Source organism: Kryptolebias marmoratus, linkage group LG21, assembly GCF_001649575.2.
Source record: "Kryptolebias marmoratus isolate JLee-2015 linkage group LG21, ASM164957v2, whole genome shotgun sequence".
NCBI lineage: Eukaryota > Metazoa > Chordata > Actinopteri > Cyprinodontiformes > Rivulidae > Kryptolebias > Kryptolebias marmoratus.
The window spans coordinates 22,571,838-22,594,440 of record NC_051450.1 but is presented as its reverse complement, the minus strand read 5'-3'; the positions used below and the strand labels follow the sequence as shown (position 1 = coordinate 22,594,440).

The window sequence follows — 22,603 nt, the reverse complement described above, 5'->3', positions numbered from 1 at the left end:
TCAAACCTCGGAGACGACGTTCTGTTTGATCTCAGCTCAGAACCCTAACGGATCTGTCCGAGCTCGGAGTATAAACTGGAGACGACTCTCGGTTACTACCAGCTGTAAAACTAACAGATCAGCTGAAGATGAGCGTGCGGTAGGCGCTCTCTGAGTGTCGGCCACTTCCTGTTTTTAACCAGTACCACACTGAGGGCGTCTGATCGGTCACTTCCTTATTTTTCTTTTTTTTCAGATTCTCACAAACAAAAACAGGAAATGTCACAAACCTGACTCATCAGTCTTTTCGCGCCACACACCCTTAAACATGTCAGGAAGCTGGAGACGCTGACCAGTAGAGGGCAGTGTGTTTTTATGTTTCCTGTTTAGTTTAAAGTAACATTTCCTCTCTTCTGCTTCAAAAGCTTTTCTTTAAACCCTCCGGAGTGAATCTGGTTAATATTTGCTTTTGAACTGGGAGGTTTTCTGTGAGTCACGCCGGCGCCGACTTCCTGCAGCGCCGGCGTTGCAGAAAGATGACGTGTGTCGAATCGGTCTGAAGAGAAGTTACGTAACGGCTTCATTGTTTTCCAGTCAGTGGCCCTGCTAATTACACCAGATACTTCCTGTTTGAGAGCAGGAAAAAAGGAATGAAAGGAAGTCAATAAATGGACGGTGTTTTATGAACTCTTTCAAATAAAACACCTGTTGGTTCCTTCTCATCTGGACTGGTTGGGTGGTTTTTAACGGTTTCAGGTCGATAAAATGAGAATTATTAAGAGCTGATTGCTTCAGAACGAGCCAGACTCTTTTTATTACACTAAATATTCTTCATTTCTTCTAAAAGTGTAGTTAATGATTGCAGGAAATAAAATCCAGTTCTGAGGTTTGGAGGTAGTCCTCCTCACTTTGTCCCGCAGCATGACGCTCCCACCACCATGCCTGACAGCTGGTTCAGTGTTCTCAGGTCTGAAAGATTCACCTGGACTCCTCCAGATGTCCAGCTCAGTCTTTGTCTTGTCTCCAGAAGACATTTGTCTCATCTGTATGGACAGCTGCAGGTTTAAGTCCAGCCTTGAAGGTTTTGGAGCTTCTGTGTCCACTGTGGACAGGATGGACAGAATGGACAGGGTGGACAGGGACTCTGGTGTCCCAGCAGGTTCTTCAATGAAGTCCCTGTCATCTGAGGGGGACAGTTTGGGTCTTCTTCTGAATAAGTTGTCCTCGGTTGTCTAAACTGATGGTTTTGGACTCAACTTGGTGTCTCAGCCCTTTCAAAATAAAAGACTGTAAAACCTTCAGCAACATTTTAAAAAATGAAGCCGAAGGTGTGAGTAACTTTGACCCACAATAAATCTGGTTCTTGTTTTTAAAAACCAGTAAAGTTTTATGTTTTATAAACATTTGAAAATAATCTTTAAAAGGTCCAAATTCATGTGTTCCTGCCTCTGATGAAAGGATGAAAACTTGGTTAAAGAATGACTAAAATCTCTGTGTTTGGTCCAGAAGCTGCGAACAATCGGTTTTATTTTAAAGGAATCTCCTGAATTCTAATGAAGCTGAAATTCGGAGTTTATCGGGATGAGGAGGTGAAGGAAGCTGCAGCCGAGGGGTAAATCGGCTTCTTCCTGTTTTCCTTCTGTGCGCCTGCAGAACCGGGTCACGGGTCGTTCAGGACCAGGACACGTCTGGTTCCAGCTCAGATGGGTTAGTCTGGGATGGAGGAGTTGTTCTGAGTTTTCTTTGTGTGTGTGTGTGTGGGTGGAAGACTCGTCGGGAATGTCAACAATGAATTCTCTCGGAGTTGCTCAGCCCTCGGGTTTCTCTCACACTCAGGTCCAAAGTATTCCTGTGGTTGGACCTGTTTACTGAGATGTTTCTTCCTTGCAGGAACTCGGTCGGGACAGAGGCAGACGGACCGGGTCAGACTGTGAAACGGGTCAGAATCAGGGAGGCAGGACCTCCTCTGAACCCCCGTCTGAAGGTCTCCTCTGGAATCTGGCACCAAGCTGCCGATCGCAGAGCCGGGATTTAAACATTAGACCCTTTTCTGCATTTTTCCATCAGAAATTAAAGCTGAGCAGCGAAAATATTGACTTTATGTCTTTATTTTCACTCATTCCGGTGCGATGAAGAGCTACGATGTAGAAGAAAACAAACAATAAGACAAAAATAAGTAAAAAAAAGTCAAATTTAAAGCGTTTATTTAAGAAACAAACATCAACTTCAGGCTCTTCCTGATCCTACCTGTGGGTGGTTTGTCACCAAGCTGTGATCCAGACCCGTTCCAAGCCTCGTGGCCTGGAACGGTTTTTCCCAACATCATAAAAAGGGAGCGCGCTCACAGGGCGGGGCTTCCTGAAAGGAATGCATATCGCCCACCATTTCCAGTGAAATCATCTCGTGTTCAGGAACAAACTGTGAAAACAAAGTGAAGTGTTTGAGCTCCAGTTGTTCAGTCAGCTGTGGTGGCCATCTTGAATGTGGTTGATTCCAAATGTTAGTCAGTTGCAGAGTTTCACCCATTGATTACTTCCTGCTGGTTCATGAGATATTTTGCTAACAGACAGACAAATAAACACCCAGACATGGACAAAAACATTATCGCCCTTTTGCCTTCGGTTGCGGGCAGAAATAAAACTACTTCCTGGCTGTTTTCCAGGTGACAGATTGGTGATTTTGACCCTGATATAAACAGCTGCTTCTTTAACACAGACTGGTGCCTCAAACAGGAAGTCCCGCCCCTCTCGTCTGATTGGCTCTGAGGTCCGGTCGGACCAATCGGATCTCCTCTCTGCTCGTTGTTTCCCGCCCAGCTGCAGCTTCCCCTCCTGTGTGTGAGAGTCTGTGCAGTCTGGACCTGGACTCCCTGCCTCTCGGACCGTCTGTGTGCGCTCCTGCAGACCTGAGTGTGTGTGTGTGTGTGTGTGTGAGGAGTGTGTGTGTGTGAGGAGTGTGTGTGAGGAGTGTGGTGTGGCTGCAGCTGGTCCTGAACAGGTAAATAAGTGGAAATGAGGAGGATCATGAGGATGCTCGGAGTGTCTCAGCCTCAGCGAGCTCAGGTCAGTGAACTTCTTCAGGTCAGACCAGGTTCTGTGGTTCTGTCTGGGTTCTGGCTCAGAACCTGCAGTGGGTTCTGTCTGGGTTCTGGCTCAGAACCTGCAGTGGGTTCTGTCTGGGTTCTGGCTCAGAACCTGCAGTGGGTTCTCGGCTGCAGGTCTGTTTATGAGCTCTCTGACTCTCCTCCGCTGGCCGGACTTTCCTGCTGAGCCGCCCGAGCTGCAGGAATCTGACGTTTGAACATCAAACATTCTTTGTTTTGGCTCTTGGTCCGGTCAGGTGTGGCGCAGCTCACCTCAGGTGTGCAAAAGTCTCCATCCAGGCATTGTTATCATATTTCATCTGAAACAAGGAATTCAGAAGAAGAAAACTTGGAATTTGAGGAAGAAAACAAGTCGATCTGCATCAGAACCGGGTCTGTCACAAACTGCAGTTTTATTCTAAATCATCTCATCTGTGAGCCCTCAGAGTGCTGGGAGTGACTCTCAGCTACTACCACACCAGATCTGAGCTCAGTATCTCTGAGTTGAAGCTAACTCAAAGGTTAATCCAATCAGGACGATTTTAGTTTCATTAAAAAGCATCCAGGAGATATTTTGCTGACAGACAGATAAACACACACACAGGTCTGAGATCAGCTGGTGTTTGGGTGAAAAGTCAGCGGCAGGTGATGAATTAATCAGCCGAAGTGTTTTAATTAAGCTGAAAGTGATCTGAGCAGCAGGAGCTCGGTCCTGATCTGAGATCTGCTTCAAATCGAATCAATTCAGACATCAGACAAATAAAACCAGTTCCATTCAGCCGTTCACACATCGAAACCTTCGGCTCCTTCAGCTGATGTGACTTCTGCTTTTTGTAACTTTTATACTTTTCAGAATATTTACCTTTAATTTACAAATAATTTCCTGATAGAAACACATGAAGATCTCTGCAGTTCTTTTAAAAACTTTGTTCTTTTTGAAATCTGCTTCAGCTGCCGGATCCGTTTGTCTTCTGAGTCCTTTAGCTTTTAGTCAGTTTAGCTTTCAGCTAGCATTTAGCTGCTTTAGCTACTTCTTCTTTGATAAATATATGAAGTTTTTTACTGCAGCGCCGTTACAAACACACTGAGAGCGCCACGAATCCTCACGCCTAACATGATGTTATCACATCTGATGGGCGACATGCATTCCTCCGTCTCTGTCCACTTTCATGGTTCTGGTTCTGGTCTCCCTCGGTGTCCGTCTGCGCTCCTCTCAGTTCTGATCCACATGTGAACCTTTTGATCCGTCCAACCTGACGTCTCAGGTTCAGGTTCAGGTTCAGGTCCGGTTTTCAGACAGTCCACTATTGGGTCAGAACCTTCTGGTCCATTAGAGGCCGTTCGTTCTGGACAGGAAGTGTTTAAAGGTGTTTAAAATGATCGATGCCGACAGTCAGAGGGGGGAGAAGTGGGTCAAGGATCCCTCAGCGGGCGGTGTGTGTGTGTGTGTGTGGTTGGGGGTCTGATCCTCCAGGTAACATTCAGACCGTAGCTCACCTGCGTTCTGATCGGATCTGATCAGCGTTCTCACTTTATTTCTGTGGAAACACTGAAGTTTGCTTAAGAAGCTGAAACGGAGTTAAAAGCTCAACGTATCAAAAGGCTAGCTGGATGCTAAAAGTGGCTAAAAGCTAAAAGCATCAGACAGACGGGACGTGTGCATACTGACTCAGACTTTGTATTTAAATGCAGAAAGATGAAGACGTTTGGACGCGCTGCAGTAAAACGTTTCCTCACTTTGAATTTCCTCTTAAATGTTTCTAAAGTTTCTGCATTCAGCAGTGTGCAACCCTGAGGTTTTACTTCCTCTTTGTTTCTTTCACATGTGGCGTCGTGGCATCTGGTGGTTTTATTTCTCCATGGCGTTTTGGTTAAAGAAACAAAAACACGTTAATGCAACTAAAGCTGATTTCGTCGTAGTGTCTGCTGAATAAACGAGGGAAAAGGACGAGACGAAGACTGAGCCGTTTGGACACGAAGACAAGAAGGACGTTTGGAGGCTTTTCAGAACCAGCTGTCAGGCACGGTGGTGGGAGCATCACGCTGTGGGACTAAAAGAGGAGGACTGACTCCAATTCTTCACATCAGATCAGCAGCTGGACGGTCTAACGTGGACACAGTGGGTCCAACAGAGCTGCGTTCTGATTGGTTAAATCCAGAAACCCTCAAACTGATAGTCTTCATCAGTTCTGTCAGGAGGAAGAGTCCAACACGAGCCAGAGTTCTGCTGAGACACCTGCTGAGGTGTTAGTGGGGGTGTGTGGTTATACCGGAGCCTGTTTGTGTAATTGTTACCCTGCTGAAGCTGTTTGTTGTGTAATCATCCCAGAAAACGGTGCTTCTTCTAACTGCAGCCTCATGTTGACGTTTTCCTGAATCAGCGGCTCCATCTGAGATGTTGTCAGCCGACACACCTTCATCGTTGCATGCAAACGGTTCAGGGCGTCAGCGCGGAGTGATTTCCATGCTGCACTGTTTATGACTGAACAAACGGCCGTGTTTGTGGCGTCCTGTTATCAGGAAAAACCGCCGTATTTGCATGGAGGCTGTTTACGCTCAGATGCTACAGGATGACACCCAGGTAACCTCTGGAGTGAACAGGATTGGTGTAAAAACTGTTCTCCTGGACTCCGGTGGGATCCTCTGGACCTCTGCTTTCCAAACATGATTCATTCATTCAATGAGACCCAAACTGTCCAGGAGAGCGGCTGTCTGCTGCCTCCATCCTCAGACCAGCTTTAATCTCCTGCCTGATCTCCAGAGTTCTGCTTCTGATTGAAAACCAGCAGGAATGCAGCTGAAAGATTTCTTTGTTGAAAGTTCAGAGTTCAGGAGAACAGCTGCTGTTATCAGTTTTATTTAAATTTTTTATTATCATTAATCTCCACTCAGAACTGGGCTGTAAGGAGACTCATCTCAGGAGACGAGATTTGAACAAAAAAAGCTTTTCCACAAACTCAGCTGCCAGCTCTCTTCTGATCTTAGATCAGTTCTTTAACCGTAGATGACCTCCGAACTACAAGATTTATCTTATTTTTATTTTTCAACTCTTTTCTTCTCAACTCAAACAGATTCAAACTTTATTTTCTCAGCTTCAGAGTCGACAGATCTCCTCCTGATTTCAGCATCAGATCTGTTCTGCTGTCAGAGACTCTTCCTCTCAGCACGTAGCTGCAGAAGCTGCAGGAGGGCGGGAGGCTTGAGTGACGTGCTGGATGGTCCTAGTGCCTGACCCCCTGCCGCAAATCATTAAAAACGGTGGACAATTTATTCATTTATTTTAGTTCTGTTTTATTCTTGCAGCGTCTCGTGGCGCCCCGGTGCTTTTATTTTGTCAATGTAATTTTTGGTCCTGACTTCCTCTCAGTTAAATGCTCCACTTTTCTCTTATTTATGTTTCTGGCGTCTATAAATGAAACTATATTTAGGATTAAGGCTTTGTTTCTGTTTAAAAGCTTGAAGGAACAATTGTTGGATTTTCTTCTTGTGTTTCCCTGAACTGATATTTTGGAGCTTGATGTTCTCGTCTCAAACAGCGGTCAGGTTCTGAAGCTGTGCTCCTGAAACTGCCTCTCGTATTTCTCGGTGGTTTTTGTGGTTTTGACACCGTTGATTGTTTGGTTTGGAGGAGGAAGTGAAAGCAGACAGACCGCAGTTAAAACTATGATTTCACTTTCCACAGAATGACAGAATGACCCGTCTCTTCCTGAGAAGTGAACCGATGGAGCTTTTATTTGTGTCGTAAATACGAGGTTCTGCTGAACGAAGCTGCCGGTTTGTTCTCTGAGCTGATGCTGGATTCCCACTCAGACGAACAGGGAGTATCTTACCTGTTGCAGATGGCAGCAGCTAGGTGTAGCACTACCTGCTGTAAAGTCACAACATTTTGTCCAGAATAGCTTCAATCTGAGGCTGATAACGGCGTAAAAGTCTATAAATTAGATGGCGGCGTTCAGACTAGCTGTTAGCTCGTCACTCTGCTCAGACAGGTAAGATATTTACTGTTCAAAAACAGAAAAAGATCCAAACTACTCCTTATATGTTTATTTTTATAACTTCTTTATTACTTTACTTTTTTATAATAACAAAAGCAAAGTTTATATCTATAAATGATCAGATTATTTGTCTCTGAGGATCAGATTCTTCGTCCTGTAAAGAAGGGAGCAGATCAGGATGTTTGTTTGTCATAATTTAGGCTTTAAAAAGTGGCTGTATAACATTAAACCTGTTAGTCTAAATAAAAACATTTATCTTCATATCTGCTGGAGATTAAAACTTCAGCTGAAACCAGTTCAAACAGACCTGATTCTGACCTGAAACCTCTTTTCACACATATTTCACATATTTCTTTTTTCTTGATTCCTGCGGACTCTCCTCTTCCTCTTCCTCTTCTCCTTCGCCACCTCGGATCACATCGATGCGACATTAATCCTCACGATTAGCAGAGGAGAAACGCAGGAAGCAGGAATTCACTTTCAGCCACATTCCTGGTTACGAACGGGGAGGAAAACCGGGTCAAATGTTTGGGAATAAAGAGGATTTTTTCGAGGGATTTCCACCAAATCCGACCCAGAATGAGCTGCAAACTAAACCGGCAGCAGGAATGAAATAAAAACCTCAGACTGGATGATGAATTAAAGCCACATGTCCTCCTTTATTTATTAAAAAACACACGAAGCAACATTTAGTTTATCTGAGACCAAAACCAGTGTTTACTCTTTATCCCGTTAAAACAAATCAAGAAATGAAGCAGAAGGACTTGTTTTTGTCTTTATTATTTATCATTTTTGCTCCTCATATTTTTAGTTTTTTCTCCTGATATTTGTAGTTTTTTGCTCCTGATATTTGTAATTTTTGGTGCTGAAGTTTGTAGTTTTTTGCTTCTCATATTTGTAGTTTTTTCTCCTGATATTTGTAGTTTTTGCTCCTGAAATTTGTAGTTTTTGCTCCTGATTTTTGTAGTTTCTGATCTGTGGCTGCAGCTCAGATTTGTACAATCTTTAAAAGTTTGTGTTTCATTCTTCAGCTGACCTTCCTTGTCCTTACCTGTCTCTCCAGGTGAGCCCTGGGCTCCGCGCTGAGTGTTAGCCATGCTGCAGCCGACCGACACGACCTCCAGCACCTTGCACCTGGTAGCTGCCGACATGAGCGGCATCATGGAGAAGCTGGACACCAGTGAGCTGGACCTGGGCGGAGATGAAATCGACGCGGCCGGCGGGAACAATCCGGGTACGAAATATCTTCCTTTTCTGAGCTGCGACTACCGGAGACAAACATGTGGGACAAAATGTCTCTGTGGGGTTTATAATGTCCTCCAGTTTCTGTCTCCTTAAAACATCTAACCACCGTCCTTCTGCTGTTAGCTGCTGTTTTAACTTCCCTTCTGTTTGTTTTAAGTCGAATAGTTTTCATGTAAAGTTAGTAAACGCCCTCGGCCCTCGGCCCTCGGCCCTCGGCTCTCGGCTCTCGGCCCTCGGCCCTCGGCCCTCGGCTCTCGGCTCTCGGCCCTCGGCCCTCGGCCCTCGGCTCTCGGCTCTCGGCCCTCGGCCCTCGGCCCTCGGCTCTCGGCCCTCGGCCCTCGGCTCTCGGCCCTCGGCCCTCGGCCCTCGGCTCTCGGCTCTCGGCCCTCGGCCCTCGGCTCTCGGCTCTCGGCCCTCGGCCCTCGGCCCTCGGCCCTCGGCTCTCGGCCCTCGGCTCTCGGCCCTCGGCCCTCGGCTCTCGGCTCTCGGCTCTCGGCCCTCGGCCCTCGGCTCTCGGCCCTCGGCTCTCGGCTCTCGGCCCTCGAACAGAAAATATAATTTCTCTTGTTAATATTTATCGTCGGTGTGGTTTTTCAGCCTGGATGTTCAGCTGTTTTCTCAGATTACAGTCTCAGATGACTGGGACATGTTTAAAATGCAAACAGCCTCTGAGGAAGTTATGAACCGTCCCAAACGTCTCGAGACGTTCTGGAGCGCCGCCGGCCAGTGGCAGCTCGGCGAGACGTCAGCTTCATTTTAGCTGCGTGTTCATCAAAGTTCGGCTGTTCTCTGCAGGGGATCGGCTGCCCTTTTCAACGATCTACCACATGGTGGGCTTCAAGGAGCCCGAGGCGAAAGTCTTCCTGTCCTCTCCCATCACAGCCAAAATCCTGGAGGTGGAGCGCTTCACCGCGGCTCAGGACCGCTTCAACGTCACGACGCAGAGGAGCATCAACAAGGTGCGCCGGCCGGGGGGAGGGGGAGGGGCTGTTTGTGTTCGTGCTCGCTAACCGCAGCTCGTTGCAGGTGATGCCAGCTCTGTATAAGATCGAGATAAAACACGGGGAGTTCACGTGGGTGGTGAAGAAGAAGGAGAAACACTTCATGGAGCTCCACAGGGAGATGAGGACCTACAAGACCCTCATGAAGCTGCCGCTGCCGTCACGCAGGTGAGAACCGTGGGGTTTCCCCCAGGGGTGGCACGGAGAAACCACTCACTGACCGTCTTCCTGCTCCCTGCAGTCACACCGTGAGGAGGAAGACCGTGATGAGGAACGAGGCGATGCCGGACCTCCCCCGAGGAGGAGAAGACACGGACCGGGACGATCGAGTGTCCAGCCGCAGGGTTCGTCCCCCGCAGCCATACGTCCGGAATCGGGCGTCTCCTTCTGTCATTAATTCGTCTTTTCTGTGTTTTGTTGCAGAAACAATTGGAGGATTACTTTAACAAGCTGCTGAAGATGCAGACGTACAGGAACCACCACGCCACGGTGAGAAGTTCTGTTAAACCGGACCTGAAGGTTTTCACCCTTCAGTCCTCGAATAAAACCTCCTGACCCGCAGGCAGTCATTTTTATGGTTCCCTCACTTCCTGTTCTGAAGAGCTCAGATACAGTGGAAGTCAATGGAAGTCTGACCTCTGACCTCTGGGTTGACTTAGGAGGAAACCATGAGTCCCACAGAGAGACTCTGGGTGGAAGAAGACAAACACCCACGACTCGATGGATAAACTTCAACATTTAGTGGTTAAACTGAAACTGGGATTAAGTAAAAGTCCAACTTGGAGTTAAATTCCAACTTTCTGTGACCCATTTAGGCTCTGAAGGAGGTTTCTCTACCCTTTTCCTGACTGAGCCGCTCATTTTAATGTTTTAATTTCCTTTTTTTGTAGAAGTCAGTCATTTGTTTCTGATATAAAAGTGATTCGATGTAAAAACTCACATCATGGAGTTTGTTTTCTGAAACTACTGTTAAAGCTTCATTTCATGCAGAACTCCTTGAAGTTACTGAAGTTATTTAGGTTATCTTTTTGTTGTTTTTCCAGATGGAGTTCATTGGAGTCAGCCAGCTGTCCTTCATCCACGACCTGGGACCGAAGGGCCTGTAAGAAGTCCAGTTTCTCCGACTTTCATTTGAAATATAAGTCTATCAGTTTGTTATGTAAGAGTCTTCTTTGGTTTTACGGCATGCAAATGAGTCAAAGAATTGGATGAAGGTGAATCTACCCCAGTTTATTTATTATACATTGTGTTAATTTAAAGCAGAAGTCATCTATTCTTTTAAATTGGGAAGTTAACTAAGAAGTTATGTTTGGTTGAAGCCTGTCTTCCTCTGTCTGTCTTTCAGGGAAGGGATGGTTCTGAAGCGGTCCGGCGGTCACCGGATTCCCGGGATGAACTGCTGCGGTCACAGCAAGATGTGCTACCGCTGGTCCAAACGGTGGGTGGCTGTCAAACATCCATACCAGTCAACTGTCCCGATTAAAGAAGTTAACTAGTCAACCAGTAACTCACTGATGACTCCTGAATTGAAGGTTTTGCCTCAATATCTGTCAAACTGACCGAGTTTCAGCCATTTTTGAGTTTAGGTTTGATTAGCTGTGGTGGCCATCTTGATTTTGGTTGACTTTAAATGGCTGCCACAGCCAATCCACTTATCCAACACAGGAAGTGTCTCTAATTCGGTCCCATTTACAGATGTTGAGCTGAAAGTTGGTGTGCCGGGAGCTGAAAGTCCTCCTGAACTGTCAGTCTGAGCTCGAGCAGATCCGATGAGATCTTAGTTCAGAACCGTGGCCCGGCAGGCGGTGGGCGAGCTGCGGTTCCTCGAGTTTAGGAGCTAACCCTGACCCTCTGTGTGCAGCTGGCTGGTGGTGAAAGACTCCTTCTTGTTGTACATGAAGCCGGACTGTGGCGTCATCTCCTTCGTGATGCTGTTCGACAAAGAGTTCAGCATCAAGATGCACTTCAAAGACACCGAAACCAGACACGGCGTCCGCATCGACAGCCTCTCCAGGTCGGTTGGGGGTGGGGGTTCGGCTCCTCGGTGGGTTCGAGCAGCAGCAGCTCGTTAACCTGCTGTTTGCGCAGGTCGTTGGTGCTGAAGTGCAGCAACTACAGACACGCTCTGTGGTGGGGAAAGGCCATCGAGGATTTTGCCAACAAGCACGGCTCCGCCTTCCTCACCGACCACCGCTTCGGATCCTTCGCCATGGAGGAACAGAACATCCCCTCCAAATGGTAACTCACACAGCCGTCTCATTATTTCACACCAGTTTATTCTGATCCAGGTGTGGAGAAGCTTTAAGAGCAGAACCGTGAAAACAGGAGGGTGCTGTTTGTGATTAAGTGGCGTGTTTGGCTCGGCTGTAACCGATCCAGTTTCGATGTCTGCAAAGAGAAGTCCAGACGGGACCCGGTCCAGCTGGCAGCAGCTTTTAAGGCTCTGCAGGTCTTTGCAGGGAGGATGTTTGTTTCTGACAGAGGTTTCCTGTTTTTATCAAGTTAAATAGATGCTTTATATTCCTGAGGGTACTTGCAGAACAGAAGGGCAGACGTTTGTTTCTTGCTGTGGTAATCCGACACAAAGAGAGGGAAAGTGAGCCTCACCTGCTCATCACCTGTCCACCTGACGGGCAACTTTATACTGTCTGTGGGACACACTGAGTGAGTGAAGGATGTGTGCTGGCCTCAAACTGAGACGGAAACCGACTGAGACTGAGAGGATACCTCTAAGCTGTATAAAACTGTTTGACCTGAACTCTACAGATCTGCCCCTAAAATGAGCTGAAATGCTCTTTAATGTCTGATGAGAACACGTGTTGAAGCAGCCTCATAAATATTTATCTGTTTCTCTCAGCGCTTATGTTTGTTTTAGGTTCCCTTTCCTTTAACGTGATTGGTTAAAGAACAGGAAGCTTGTTTCTTCAGCTTATCTCAGTCCGGAGGGATTTCTTTTCCTGCAGAACAAAAGCATCGTTGTGTTGTCCTAAAGTTTAACGAAACGTCGTCTACGACATAAAAAACAGCTGAAGTTTGGCCTGTCTGCGTCTCCTGCAGGTATGTGAACGGTCAGACGTACATGGAGGACGTGGCCGACGCTCTGGAAGAGGCCAAGGAGGAGATCTTCATCACGGACTGGTGGTGAGGCTGAAACGGCGTCCTGGTGCCGGTGTGTGGGAGGTGAACGGGTGCTCGGATGGATTACAGTCAGAGTTCAGGCTGTCGGCTGCAGAGCAGTTTGGGTTTCTGCAGGAAGTCGGCCGTTTTCAGCACATCTCTAAACTGAAATCATCCGTTTGACTTGAACGAATAAGTAAAAAATAAAAGTAGTTCTGGGATTCTAACATTCTGACATATTTAACTTTTAGCTCTTATCTAAAACCAGATGAGCTGAAGGTGAAAATATGGAATAAAAGATTTATTCTGTTCAAAAATCTCTCATTTAGCTCCTCCTCCTCCTGTTACTGTTTGTTTTCTCCCCATTTTCCTTTAATTTTCTGTCAGTTTTTTTTGTTTTTACTGTCAGCTGATTAAAAAAGTTAAATAAATAAAGAAAAAGGAGAAAGCAGGAGAATCTGAAGTTAAACTCTTGTGGCTCAAACAGTAAAAACCAGTAAATATTAAAGTTAAAATGAGCTTCTGATCCAGCAGGACTTCTGCCTGTTTGGTTCTGCAGGTTGAGTCCAGAGATCTTCCTGAAGAGGCCGGTGGTCGAAGGGAACCGATGGCGTCTCGACTGCATCCTGAAGCGCAAAGCGGTGAGCCGGAAACCGTTTTTAGTTTTATTCAGCGCTTCGATGACGTTGGTAGCATTTAGCTACGTTTAGCTGTCAACGAGGAGGGTGAGAGTTCTGACTGGATGTCACGTCTGCAGAAACAAGGTGTTCGGATCTTCGTGATGCTCTACAAGGAGGTGGAGCTGGCTCTGGGAATAAACTCCGGCTACAGCAAGAGGACGCTGCTGAACCTGGACTCCAACATCAAGGTCAGATCCTGAAGGCTTCCTGCGGCTGCAGCAGGTCCAACGCACCCGTTAACGCCGCTCTCCTTCATCAGGTGATCCGCCACCCGGACCACGTCTCCTCCGCCGTCTACCTGTGGGCGCATCACGAGAAGATCATCGTGGTGGACCAATCGGTGGCCTTCGTGGGCGGGATCGACCTGGCGTACGGGCGCTGGGACGATAGGGAGCACCGGCTCACGGACATCGGGAGCGTGACGCTCTCTCACCTGGAACAGGTGTGGATTTAAATCATCTGAAACTCCCGTTTGTCTCAAAGTCAGAGCGTTAGTCTGAGCTCCACTTCCTTTTCTCTCAGTGGCTGTTTGAGGCTTACTTTCTGTCTGCCTGTCAGGGACGCAGAAGCTTTAGCTTCTTGGTTGTCTTCTGCGTCCACCATTTTGTCCTCTTAGATCCTCCTGTAGTTGTTTGTCTTCAGGCTGCAGCTGAATCCTCCTCCGCCGCTGCGCCAGCTAACGGCGGCGGCGGCGACAGCGTTTCCAAGGGTAACGGGACCAGCGTCTTCACCATGATGGACTCGGCGGATCAGCCCAAGCTGAAGAATCAGAACAGACTAAAGAAGACCCGGTTCAGCATCAGGAAACACCTGCAGAAACACGGACTGGCCCACGCCGACAGCGACAGCGACCTGGAGGAGGAGCAACCGAGTGAGTCTGAGGGAGACTCGGTAAAAACACTCGAGTTCTACCGGCTTTGAACCGAGTCGATCAGGGGTCTGCAGAAATAAAGATAACAAAACTCTTTAAGACTTAAATAAATCCTACATATAAAAACCGTCGTTTTTTTAACATAAATTAAAGATCTGTAAGAAATTATTGGCAAAATTACATGTTTGACTTACTGGAATTCTTCAGCATGTTGCTAATTTTAGCTTTTAGCTATGTGATACATTTAGCTTTTAGCTATCTATCTGACACGTTTAACTTTTAGCTCCTATTCTGACACGTTTAGCTTTTAGCTCCTATTCTGACACGTTTAGCTTTTAGCTCCTATTCTGACACGTTTAGCTTTTAGCTCCTATTCTGACACGTTTAGCTTTTAGCTACCTATCTGACACGTTTAGCTAACAGTGTTCATTTCATTCTGTCAGATTTATTTCAACTTGGACAGAATCGGCCTTTTTAGTTAAAGTTAGGAATATAAATATTTGTGTCCGTCCTGTCTTTGGTTAAAGGGCCTCGTGTGGCCCCGGGGCCTCAGCTTGCAGACCCCTGGTGTTGCGTTCAGGACCCAGGTCTTGTAGAATCAGAAACAGCTTCTATCTTTGTCTTCTGGGCGCTTCGTTCAGGTTGGTCTCACAGCGCCAGCGGCCAGCGCGTCCCGGAACCGAGGGCGGCCGCTCCGCCCGGTGAGTCGGAACCACCACTTGGAAGCAGGGTGGTTCTGGTTCCCAGCATGCTTTGCTGTGGATTTGACACCAACCTTTGGTTCTGTGGGTCAAAGGTTGAGGTTTTTGTCTCCAAACAGAACTGGACCCGTTTGTCTTGGTTTATTTGCAGCTTCGTTTTGAAGCTGGCGTTCTGTCGCCCGCCATCTTGCATGCTAACGTTTCCAGCAGAAATCTCACCTCATTTGTCAGCCCTCAGAGTCTGTGTCAGGGATGACTCTCAGCTACCACCCCACCAAAGCTTAGCTGTCAAATTAACTGAGTTGGAGACATTTTTCTGTTCAAGGTTGATTAGCTGTGGCGGCCATCTTGAATTGCCCACCCTTCGTGGTGGTGGTTGATAATGAGATAACCAGATTTATTAATTTAATGTGAAATTAAACAAACATTACATTATTTAACATCTTTTTGTGTCAAAAACAAGCTTTTCTGTTTCTGTCTGTAAACACTGATTTATTAATAACAGAAACATCATAACCAAACTTCATGGGAAATTTTTCAAATATTTGGAACATATCTTCACTCAAAAGGTTCAGAGTTTTTGTTAAATGTTATAAATGAATGAAGTGTTTTTTTATAAACAGACCTGGGGTCATTTATTATAAAACAAACCTCTCACATTAAAACAGATATAATAAATGTTTATTCGGATCATTATCAGTATTAGAAACCGACCACAGCTTAAACACGTTAAACTTAAAGTGCAAATAAAACGCAGAATACTCCTTTTCTTCATTTGACATCATTCTGTCGAATAAAACGGGCACAAAGTCCTGCATGTGTTCATCCTGCTTGTCTTTGGTTGATGTTCCGTCGTCCTTCCAGCTTCTGTTTTACTTAACTGTGAATCTAAATGTTTGTGTTTTAGGGAGCAGCTCTGTGCGAAGTCTTCATACGGGAGTCGGAGAACTGTTTGGAAACACGAGGTTCTGGCACGGGAAAGACTACTGCAACTTTGTGCACAAAGACTGGATCCAACTCGACAAACCTTTTGATGGTAGGCACTATGCCGACGTGTCTCTTTGGACTAAAACTGGTTTTATTTCACTTCTGTCTGTTTTTGTGTTCCTTTTTTCTGCTGTTTTAGATTTCATAGACAGGCATACGACTCCCAGGATGCCTTGGCATGACATCGCCTCGGTGGTTCACGGGAAGGCAGCTCGAGATGTGGCGCGGCACTTCATCCAGCGGTGGAATTTCACCAAGGTAGGCTCACAGATTTCACAGTTTAAAGAGAACAGGAGATGAAATTAGAATGAAAAGATACAAAGAAACCAGTTAAAGTATAAATTGGTACAAGTGTATACTTCCATACTTGTATCCAGAGAGTGAACTGATGAGTCAGCCTTGGTTTGAATCCATAACGTCCCTCAGGAACCATCTTTCTCTTCATCAGCTCGTGAAGCCAAAGTACAATTCTCAGTCGTTCCCTTATCTGCTGCCAAAGTCTCACACCACGGCCGGAGAGCAACGTTACCAAGTCCCCAACTGCGTCAACGCAAACGTGCAGGTTGGTTTTATCATTTTTGTGTCAAAGCTTTGGTGTAAAAAATAACATTTACTTAATCTGAGATTTCTAACAGCCTAAACTCTGACGGCCAAAGTCAGAAACTGTACTTTCTGGTGATGATTTCTGAGTTTGGTGACTTTTTCCTGTTTATCTCCTCAGATCCTTCGTTCTGCCTCAGACTGGTCTGCTGGCATCAAAAACCACGAGGAGTCCATCCACCTGGCCTACGTCCACGCCATCCAGAACAGCAAGCACTTCATCTACATCGAGGTATTTCTTCTTCGTCTATTTTAGAAACCAGACACGGACAGACGATGAACTGATGAACCAGTGAGAGAAACTGGGCGTGTGGAGATCATGTGCCTGTTTTAAAGGCGGCCCGGTTCAACCTGTTCAGGTGTTTCGTAAGATGGGAGTGACTAGTTTCAGGTGGAAAAACCCACTGAAGCTGCCAGGTTTTTACTCTCCTGGTGTCACAAGAATGACACAAATCTTCAGAACCCTAAAGGAAGGTTGACAAAGACTTTTTCACGTCTTATTTTTAAATAAATCGGTAACTACTTCCAGCTGGATGACAAACTGAAGTTAAGGCTAAAAAACAAACTTCTCAGAAAGAAAAGAAAGAAAGAGAAAGTTTTTTGTTTCAAGATTAAAGTCAAACTGTTGAATTAAACTGAAACTGAATTTCAAGAAATCAAGTCAAGTCCAAAAAATGACTTCATTTTGCTCCAATCAGAGACCAGTTCTGAGGTTTTACCCAATCAGAGACCAGTTCTGGGGTTTTACCCAATCAGAGACCAGATCTGAGGTTTCATCCAATCAGAGACCAGTTCTGAGGTTTCATCCAATCAGAGACCAGTTCTGAGGTTTTACCCAATCAGAGACCAGTTCTGAGGTTTCATCCAATCAGAGACCAGTTCTGAGGTTTGGGATCATTGTCCTGTTGGACCAAACTGTGTCCACGTTTGTCCTCCTCCTTCATTGTTCCATCTACTTTAGTACCACAGCATGACGCTCCCACCACCATGCCTAACAGTTGGTTCAGTGTCCTCCAAACATCCTTCTTGTCTTTGTGTCCAAACAGCTCAATTGTCTGACCATCAAACTCGTCTCCAGAAGACATTTGTCTCGTCCTTGAGGACAGGTTTCAGTCTGACACGATAATGTTTGTTGTTCCTAAATGCTGCTCGGTGCCTCGAGGCAGTCGTCTTCCTCTGAGACCCCTGGAGGAGTTTCCCGTGTCCCCGGAGACGGTGTTGTTTTAAAATGTCCTTTTCTGACGTGTTTTAATGTCTTTCAGAATCAGTTCTTCATCAGCTGTGCAGACAACAAACACGTTTTCAACAAGATCGGAGACACCATTGCAGAGCGCATCATCCGAGCTTACAGGTATTAAATGAATAACTTCAGTAAACAACCTCCTGTGTGTTCAGGCTTATCTTTCCCAGAAACTCGCCCTCAGAGTGTGTCCATGTTATTTGAATAGTTTCCTCCTGTCTCCCGTTTTGTTGCCGTGGATAAAAAAAAACAGTCTGGTGGAAACAAAGCGGACCTGGTTTTTTAAAAACATCTTTAAACCACTTTTTCAGACTGAAAAGGTTCCAGATACTTCATCTTAGCTGAGATCTTCTGTTTTTCTGTCTTCAGGGAGGGTAAGAAGTACCGTGTTTACGTGGTGACGCCTCTGCTGCCGGGCTTCGAAGGCGACATCAACACTGGAGGAGGCAGCGCCATCCAGGCCGTCATGCACTTTAACTACAGGTGTGTCTGGAGTCCTGGGTTTCCCATCAGGCCGTGGGGTTATCTGTGAGCCGCTCATCCTTCTGTCCTCCTGTCTCTGCAGAACCATGAACCGAGGAGAATACTCCATCATCTCCCAGCTGAAGAGAGAAAGTAAGTCTGTTCCTCCTCCTCGGTGTCTGGTAGAGTTCACAAGTTCTTCCCTGACGTCTGGGTTTGGGTTCCAGTGGGAGATCAGTGGATGAACTTCATCTCCATCGCTGGTCTGAGGACCCACGCTGACCTGGAGGGGAAGCTGGTCACGGAGCTCATCTACGTCCACAGCAAGATGCTCATCGCTGACGACAACACCGTCATCATCGGTAAACTCCGTCCTCACAGACCACGAGCAGCTGGAAAAGTTTGTGTTGCTCCACTGCAGCCAGATGTGACTTAAACCCACAGATGTTCTCTGGGTGAACATGTTGTGAAACCTTGAGGAGGACGCTGCTGTTGGTCTGACAGGAGGAGCAGCGGCGCCTCCTGCTGGCGGTTTCTGTCCTCTGACGTCTGTTTACCTGCAGGTTCTGCCAACATCAACGACCGCAGCATGCTGGGGAAGAGGGACAGCGAGGTGGCGGTGATCGTGGAGGACTCGGAGGTGGTGAACTCCGTGATGGACGGGCAGCCGTACGCGGCGGGAAAATACGCCCTGCAGCTCCGCCTCGAGTGCTTCAAGTACTGAAACTATTTCCAAGAACAAGTGAATCAGGAACTGAAACTCTGACCAAAGCGTCCGCCTCATTTAGGAGTTTTAGTTTTTATGACTTTTATACTTTTTGAAATGTTAAAACAAGGAGCTGAGATCTTTAAAAATCCCTGAAACCTTCAGCGTATCTGCTTCAGTTTTAGCTTTTAGCTGCTGTTCTGCTGGCTTGTAGCTTCTCTCGACAGTGTTGTTGTTTGTCCCACCTTCTCTCATGTATTGGGCGTCTCTTCATGTCTCTTCCTTCAGGATGATCCTCGGAGCGAACACCGATCCCTCCATCGACGTTTCAGATCCGATCAGCGATCATTTCTACAAGGACGTCTGGATGGTCACCTGCGCTCGCAACGCCTCCATCTACCAGAAGGTGAGGAGACCTTCGGGGTTTTATCCGTCAGCAGTCTGCAGGACATTTAGTTTGGGTTTAGTTTCCAGAATCTTTCCTTGGGAGTTCAGGGATTACCAGGAAGTTTAACAGAAATGCAAATTTCCTGTTTGGATGGATGTTGGACTTTCAGGCAGCTGCTGCTTCAACATTTCTGCAGGAACTGAAAGAATTCGTTCCAGCCTCAGAAACCGTTTGACTCCACGTCTCTTTTCTCTCCAGGTTTTCCGGTGTCTTCCGTCCAGCGACGTCCGGAGTATCCAGGAGCTGGAACCCTACCTGTCCAAACCGGCGCTGGCCAAAGACGACCCCGCTCGGGCTCAGGAGGAGCTGAAGAAGATCCGCGGCTTCCTGGTCCAGTTCCCCCTTCAGTTCCTGAGTGAGCAGAACCTCCTTCCTCCCCTCGGCTCCAAGGAGGCCATGGTCCCCATGGAGGTCTGGACCTGAGGAGCTTGGACTCCATGTTGGAGGTCCGTGGAGCTCCAAATGAGGATCTGGACTTTTCGCTTGTCATGTTTTTTGAAGCGACTTGTGGTTGCATGTTTTTTCCCCTGAAGCGAGACTTGGAGGTTGGTTGGTTTTTTTGTCTCTGGCTGTAATCAGATGATGGCAGGAGGTCCGAGACCCGCCTGAGATCCAGCCCGAGTAGGACCAGGAACACGGATGGATGTAAAACCCGAGTTAATCCTTATCACAGTAAATTAAGCTGCAGACACTGAAGGAGGAGGATTTGTCTGATTTGTGCCAAAGAGGCGAGTTTCAGACGGAGCAGATCACACTACAGTCAGCCGGGAAGAATCGAGCCGTTCTTTGAATCTTTGCTGCTATTCTGGAAATCTTCTGATTAAATTGATTAGTCTTCTTGTCGTTCAGGTTAAACTGCTGAGTATTTTCACCAGAACGGAGTTTGTTTTTGTCAGGAAACCTGAAGTGGAAGGAAAAGGTTTCTCCTCAGCTTTGAGAGTTTCCATGAAAGTCGTCTGAGTTTAGCTTTTCCAGGCTGGAATCATTCAGGGATTTTTAAAAACAAGCTTGAATTTATTGGGGATTTTCTCTGACCGATGCAGCCTCTGGTATCTCCCCCCGGCCTTTAATCAGAGTCCAGATGTTTTTAATCGGGTCGGGGGTTTGGGAAGGTCGCTCCAGACGTCAAAACGTCGACATAATTCTTGATTTATTGATATTAATCTGATCATTTCGACTTTAATCTAGACATTTTGATGACTTTAGTTGAATCTCTATACTGGGAAATGATGACAACAGCTTAATGTAATCAATCAGAGTCCAGCTCTGGTGTTTGGTCCAATCAGTATCCAGCTCTGGTGCGTTTGGTCCAATCAAAGACCAGCTCTGATGTTTGGGATCATTGTCCCGTTGGACCAAACTGTGTCCACGTTTAAACCGTCCAGCTGCTGTCTTCAGGTGAAGCTGCAGAATTTGGAGGTAGACCTCCTTCCTTATTCCGTCCACTTTGTGCAGTGAACCAGGACCAGATCATGATGCTCCCACCACCGTGGCAAAGAGAAGCTTCCAGCTGCAGTCAATCATGATCACTGACAGGAAGTTAATACACTGTGGCCTTGTCAAAATGAAAGACTCTCCTGGACCTTCAGCACTTTTTATCAGATTTCCTGTAGGTGAATGTTTGGATATATTTCAGCCAGTATTTATGTTTAGATCAGAGAAAATCCACAAAAATTCAAACTTCTTTTTAAAATCCACTGAACTTGTAGGTTTATTTAATCCTTCCACCCTGGAAAAGAAGGGTTTAAAAGCCTGTGATGAGTGGATGGAAGCCTGTGTGTCTGTAGAGTAATGTTGAACATTAGTCTGTTTATAAAACCATCATGGCCTCAGCCGGACCACCAAACAGCCTAGAACCCGACACCTCCTTGGACCAGACGTGTTTTTTATGTCAACGGGGACCAGCAGCCGGAGAGTTGGACTCGACAGTGCCTGAAGAATCTACTCCTGGTGTTTCCAGAATGAAGAATGACTGTTGGACCGTCACCGCCGAGCTTCTACAAACTCTATGCAACAGCCGGGCCGGGGAACGCAGCTCATCTGCTTGGAGAACGACACCAAACGGACTCAAACTGCAGTGCGCCGAAGGCGAGGAAGAACCGGGTCGTGTCTCTGATCAGCAGAGAGTCAGAAGTGCCAAAATAAGCCCAGACTGTAGCCTGATGTTCACTTACATTCCTCACACGACGCCTTAAATGACCCGTTTCTATGCTGTGATCTGTTCGTTCTGTAGAATTATTATCAGTCAGAAATATGAATGAAAACGTTCTACATGCAGTTTAAAAAGCCTTAGTTGTTCAGAAATATGCAGAATCTTGTTCTTTCAAGGAAACTCTAAGAAGTCCTTCTTTTCTGTTGCATGGCTCCAGAGCTGCTTAATCTCGTCAGAAAATAAAACGTTGGTTCAAAAACGTGAAGCTGCTTACGGATTTTTAAAGCTGCGGTGTGTTTTGGCCTCCAGGGGGCAGCAGAGCAACATAAAAACACAACTTCTGACAAATTTAGCTCGTTTTAAAGCGTAAAAGATTATGGGTCCAAACTTCAAACTGCACAGATTGATTCAAACATCCGGAGCTGCTCGGATGAGTTCTGCACAGTTTCAGAGTTTTAGCATCCTCCCAGATTCTCTCTTTTAGCTGTTTTTACACTCTCAGCTCGCAACGAAGCTTTCGTTTTTTTTACCTTTTAGCTGCTAACTTTTCTGCAAAAGTAAACCTAAACTAATTTTAATTTTCATCAAACTACTGAGTTCAGAAATGCTGCAACACAAAGACATAAATAATGCTTTAAGATATCGGTGTTAAACTCTGAAATATTCACCAGTTTTCACCTTTCGGCTCAGAACTTTTCTGTGTTTGATCAGCTTGTAAAACTCCCCAAACTGCTGCTCTGAAGCAAACTGTGGACAGTTTCTACAATCTGTGGAGAAAAGGCAACAAACAGGACAAATTGCTGTTTTGTCTGCTGCTTAAGTAAATATTCCCCTTTTTTTTTAAAAAAAAAAAAAAGCATTTTTAAATCTGCAGCTTGTTTGTGCTGCCCCCTGGTGGCCTGAAATAACCCTGCACTGCAGTGGTTTTAAATGTCAGACTTTTAAACTCAGTATTTCTGTGTGGATGTTGGTTTGTTGGTTTGTTTCTCTGCAGCTGAAGCATGAATCCTTTCAGGCTGAACCTGATGATTTTAATGAAAGTGGGACTTTTAAATGTTCAGTTTTTATTATTTCTTCTTCTACCTCTTCGTGTTTCCGCCTCCTGCTCCAGTTCTTCGGTCTTCAGCATGAAACTAAATCCCAAAGTGAAGCTCTGTTTGTCTTTCTGTGGAGTTTCTGAGCTGCAGAAGCTGAGAAACTCTCAGATTATTATAATTTTTTTTTTTTTGAAGATGCACTTTTTGCACAGAGGCCTCTCCGCCCTAAAGACGATCTGCAGACGTGCTGCTCTTGTAAAACTGTTGGAATAAATAAATAAAATACTAATTACATCAAAA

At 46.1% G+C, this 22,603-nt stretch overlaps 3 protein-coding genes across 8 annotated transcripts in view; 2 read left to right on the top strand and 1 right to left on the bottom strand.

Moving 5' to 3' along the window:
• The window catches only part of mynn (myoneurin), an 18,846-nt gene extending 10,693 nt beyond the window's left edge, over positions 1-8,153 (bottom strand). The window contains exons 1-2 of the mRNA XM_037973335.1: positions 8,108-8,153; positions 962-1,162 (exon numbers count right to left, since the gene is read on the bottom strand). Of these exons, the coding sequence (XP_037829263.1) occupies positions 962-1,162; positions 8,108-8,153 (247 nt within the window). The remainder of the gene's footprint in view (positions 1-961; positions 1,163-8,107) is intronic.
• tnikb (TRAF2 and NCK interacting kinase b) overlaps positions 1-22,603 on the top strand; it is a 129,943-nt gene that overhangs the window by 50,293 nt on the left and 57,047 nt on the right. The gene's annotated exons all lie outside the window — the stretch shown is intronic.
• The window catches only part of pld1b (phospholipase D1b), a 24,991-nt gene extending 2,388 nt beyond the window's left edge, over positions 1-22,603 (top strand). Inside the window, exons 2-26 of one of the 4 annotated variants that reach the window (XM_017439011.3) lie at positions 8,120-8,290; positions 9,097-9,260; positions 9,328-9,470; positions 9,544-9,646; positions 9,726-9,791; positions 10,346-10,404; positions 10,648-10,740; positions 11,164-11,316; positions 11,391-11,540; positions 12,360-12,443; positions 12,979-13,060; positions 13,177-13,287; positions 13,359-13,541; positions 13,742-13,970; positions 15,579-15,707; positions 15,798-15,916; positions 16,107-16,220; positions 16,380-16,490; positions 17,521-17,609; positions 17,868-17,981; positions 18,064-18,113; positions 18,188-18,322; positions 18,524-18,677; positions 18,955-19,072; positions 19,313-22,603. In XM_017439011.3, coding sequence (XP_017294500.1) covers positions 8,152-8,290; positions 9,097-9,260; positions 9,328-9,470; positions 9,544-9,646; positions 9,726-9,791; positions 10,346-10,404; positions 10,648-10,740; positions 11,164-11,316; positions 11,391-11,540; positions 12,360-12,443; positions 12,979-13,060; positions 13,177-13,287; positions 13,359-13,541; positions 13,742-13,970; positions 15,579-15,707; positions 15,798-15,916; positions 16,107-16,220; positions 16,380-16,490; positions 17,521-17,609; positions 17,868-17,981; positions 18,064-18,113; positions 18,188-18,322; positions 18,524-18,677; positions 18,955-19,072; positions 19,313-19,537 — 3,117 coding nt within the window. In that variant the 5' untranslated portion in view covers positions 8,120-8,151 and the 3' untranslated portion in view covers positions 19,538-22,603. Of the gene's footprint in view, positions 1-2,824; positions 3,042-8,119; positions 8,291-9,096; positions 9,261-9,327; positions 9,471-9,543; positions 9,647-9,725; positions 9,792-10,345; positions 10,405-10,484; positions 10,517-10,647; positions 10,741-11,163; positions 11,317-11,390; positions 11,541-12,359; positions 12,444-12,978; positions 13,061-13,176; positions 13,288-13,358; positions 13,542-13,741; positions 13,971-15,578; positions 15,917-16,106; positions 16,221-16,379; positions 16,491-17,520; positions 17,610-17,867; positions 17,982-18,063; positions 18,114-18,187; positions 18,323-18,523; positions 18,678-18,954; positions 19,073-19,312 lie in introns of those variants that run through there. The other 3 variants (XM_037973137.1, XM_037973136.1, XM_037973138.1) reach the window with 3 other exon arrangements.